The sequence below is a fragment of the Nannospalax galili genome, unplaced genomic scaffold (assembly GCF_000622305.1).
Source record: "Nannospalax galili isolate Female #2095 unplaced genomic scaffold, S.galili_v1.0 scaffold304, whole genome shotgun sequence".
NCBI lineage: Eukaryota > Metazoa > Chordata > Mammalia > Rodentia > Spalacidae > Nannospalax > Nannospalax galili.
Window position 1 is genome coordinate 3,275,973 of NW_008352325.1, and position 4,139 is coordinate 3,280,111.

Consider the following 4,139-nt stretch of genomic DNA (forward strand, 5'->3'; position numbering starts at 1 on the left):
GATGATAGATAGATAGATGATAGATAGATAGGTAGATAGATAGATAGATAGACATAAAATAAAATAATAGATAGATGATAGATAGATAGACAGAAGATGGATAATGAATGGATGGATGGATAGATAGACGATAGATAGATAGATGATAGATGATAGATAGATAGATAGATAGAATACGATGGATAATGAATGGATGGATGGATAGATAGACGATAGATAGATAGATAGATGATAGATAGATAGATAGATAGATAGATTGATATATAGATGATAGAGATGATAGATATATAGGTAGATGAAAGATGATACAGATGGATGGATAGATGGATAATACATGGATAGAAGATAAACACATAGAGATGGATAGGTGAATAGATGAATGAACAGACAGATAGATGATAGATAGATAGATAGATAGATAGATAGATAGATAGTAGATAGATAGATAGATGGATGGATAGATAGATAGATAGATAGATAGATAAATGATAGATGATTGATGATAGATGACAGATAAATAGATGATAGATAGATGATAGATAGATAGATAGATAGATAGATAGATAGATAGATAGATGATGGATAGATAATAGATGATAGATATAAGGGTGGATGAATGGATGGATGGATGGAGGGAGGGAGGGAGGGAGGGAGGGATGGATGGATGGATAATACATGGATAGATGATAGGCAGATAGAGATGGATAGGTGAATAGATGAATGAATAGATAGATGATAGATAGGTAGATGATAGATTAGATAGAAGGATGGATAATCTGATTGACAGGTAGATAGATATATGATAGATGAGACAGATGGATGGATACATAGATAATCTGATTGAGAGAGCTTGCCTAATCCCATGGTGCCTACCAGCACTACATCACTGAGCTGGGAAGCCCTGTTTCACACAGCAGTACAGGAGCACATCACACAGAGACACAAGTGCAAGTGATGTCAAGACAGATGGCAATAAAATGTATCCAAAAACTAGGAATCGACGTGTCCCAAGTATTGATTATTTTTGCTTTTAACATAATTTATTCAATCATATGTTTCTATAATTTGACTTTTAATGATGCAAGTACTTAGCAATCACTTGTAAAATCCCTAAGATCTTAGCAAGCAGCTCTCACAGCTGAGTGCCAGCCCAGCTCTGTGTGCTGTGGGGAGAACCCCGGAAGGAAGAAGAGGAAGCCTCATTCTTCAGGCCTCACGCCCAGCACGAGCACGCAGCAGAATCACTCCAATTATCAGGACTAAGCAAGTATGGAGTAACTCCATGCCTTGCCTGGGCCAGCTGCAATGAATACAAAGTGCGGTGAAACAAACCTGGTAGTGACCATGCACCAGTGCAACCCCCCGCAGAGCAGAAAGAAGGAGATGCCTCATCCCACCTCGGTTGCAACTGAGTGTAGCACATAGAACGTCCTTTGTCAAGGAAGGGTTTTCTGCCAGAGGAAACAGAGAGATGTGATTAATAAACAGTCCTCTCCTGACTCACCCACTCTCAAAAATTGTTTTCAAAGATTCAACACCAGTTCCTAAGAATTTCTTAAATCGTCGGGGTGGACAGAGAGAGGATTAGGGCAAAACTGCACCTTTTTTAAACACATTTTTTACCTTTAATTTATGTCTAGAATTGCATGTGTAGGGGGTACATCATGGCATGTCAATGCACATACATATGTGTATAACGATAAAATCAGGGCAATTGGCATATCTGTCACCTCACACACATCATTTCTTGCTGGGAATTTTCAAAATTCTCTCTTACAACTGTTCTAAAATCCCCAGCTAGCCATTGTCAGACACAGATTTCCCACTGGGCTACAGAATCCAATTGCTCCTGCTATCCGCCTGCAGCTCTGTCCCTGTTAGACACCGTTTTTCTACCCTGACACCCTCCATTGCCTCTGGTGCCCAGTATCCTACTGTCTGCTTCACTAAGACATTTCACCTTCTGCATATACCTGAAGCATTTGGCTTCTGTGTCTAGCTACTCAGCCTAATGTCCTGCAGTTCCATTCATGTGGGTGCAAACAACAAAAGCACCTTCTTTTTTTTTTTCCTCTAAAATACATATGGTTTTTATTTTTATTTTTTATTTTTTTAGAAGAAGCATTTCATTACAGCTTTAACATACTCAACAGTTTCCAGAGCGAAGATACATCTCTTTCAAAGGTGGCTATAAAATTTGTAGGTTCACTGTTGAATTAATACAGTGATACAATATTGAACTCAGTATAAGCCATATAAGACATAAAATTGAATGAGATTTTAACCTTTAAAAAAGATCTCCATTTCATTTTAAAATATACTGTTTCTTATAGAAAGACACATTGTTTTTACTAATAACACACATGTTGGCACATGCATCTCTCATCTGTATGTATCTGATTATTACTAGTCATAATCGGTTGCACTTGGCTCCTTGGCACCTGTGTTATGTCTATAAAGTCATCGGGTAGATTTCAATGTTAATGTTTATTACCTCTACTAATTAACATGATGTAAATTTTTATGCTTCCTCTTCAAATATAATTAATTTTTAAAAATTTGATTTGTGTGTGTATGTGTATATCACACAGAACATTCCAAACCATCTTATTCAACTATACACCCACTTCCCAGATGGCACCCTCCCATAGCCACCCTCCCCTCACTAGAGCCTTTATGCTCTGATATCCCTGCTAATTTCTGCTGTGTTCTCGGTAACCCCAGCCATTCCCCACTACTTGTCCATCTGGTGAATCTAGTCAGCCTACCTAGAGGTCTTTGTTTTAGGAATGTCAGCTGTCCCTCATCTAGCAGCAATCAGTTGTCAATATTCCTTTAGATAAGACTGGGGTCTGCTGTTCATTTTCCCAGTTCTATGCTGGGTTACTATCTGGGAGTCCCTTGGGCCAACCTGGCCAACAACTAAAAAGAAGGTATCACCCATCTGGCATTGTTGCTTGTTATGTAGCCTTTAGCTATACATATGGACTCTTAGAAATTATATTGGCCCCTTTAAACTTTGCTTTCCTTTTGGGTGTTTAAGGCCATACAGTTGGCCCAGATAAACCAATTTATTTTTACTCTTAAGGCCATTTGAGGATCTGTTCCTCAGGGGTCACATGGGCTTGGGAGGAGCCCCTGGCTCCTTTCTTTTACCAGTTCTACCTATGTGAAGATAAGTCAAAGGTCCTACTTGACCATGGCTGGCTTTGTTTGGAAGCATGGAGGAAATGATTCCTCAGTGTTAACCCCCCTCTTTGTAGACTGGATACTGGTTCAAGTCCATCTGGTGGGGTCTCCTCGGGCTCCTTGATCAAGATGACAGGTGACCCACCACAGTTACAGGACATTTTGAAAGATGCTCATAGTCCCCTGGAACTAGTCGAACTAGGAAGGCAAGGAGCAGAAAATGTCCTTTATGCCCCTCTGACCAAATTAGTATAGGCCTCAAAGTATGTCTGTTAAACATCCAAGAAGGTTAGTTCCACTAGTCTGGTACTTTTAAGTACTGTGTGCCATGCAGATAAATCTTGGGCAAAGACCAATTGTTCTCAGATAAACCTTGCCTAGACATATATTTCTTGATCTGGTATGTATAATTTGTCAGTAGGTTGTAGGAGTAATATGGTTCCCTCTGATTTTCAAAACTAGCTAGGCATTGTTTATCACATTCTCGAACCCCTCCATCATGTTTTCCTCAATTAATGTGCCCCTGTTTTCCCCTTTCTCCCTTAATAACACCCTTCTCCTATGGTCCCACCTGTCTTGAGCTCCTTCTTTCCCTTCATACCCTAGGTTCTTTGTATACCCTTCCCTCCCCGCTCCCTTAAACTAAGCCAATTTTTATCCATATCTCCCTTATTAATGCCTGTTTCCTCCTGTTCTTCTCTTTCAAGTTCTATGTTTTCCTTTACCTCCTTGGTTCCTGTAGTTATGCCTGGATACATACTCACTTATCAGGATTTGATTTTAGAATACACATATGAGGGAGACCATATGTCGTTTTTTCTTTCTGAGTCTGTGTTACTTAGTATAACAGTTTCTAGTTCCATCCATTTACCTGCAAATTTCATGATTTCATCTTTCTTTATTGCTGAGTAAAACTCCATCATATAAATGAACCACATTTTCATTATCCA

General features: G+C 39.1%; 1 protein-coding gene across 1 annotated transcript in view; it reads right to left on the bottom strand.

Moving 5' to 3' along the window:
• Abca13 (ATP binding cassette subfamily A member 13) overlaps positions 1-4,139 on the bottom strand; it is a 449,044-nt gene that overhangs the window by 333,729 nt on the left and 111,176 nt on the right. The window contains exon 20 of the mRNA XM_017802262.2: positions 1,333-1,451. Coding sequence (XP_017657751.1) covers positions 1,333-1,451 — 119 coding nt within the window. The remainder of the gene's footprint in view (positions 1-1,332; positions 1,452-4,139) is intronic.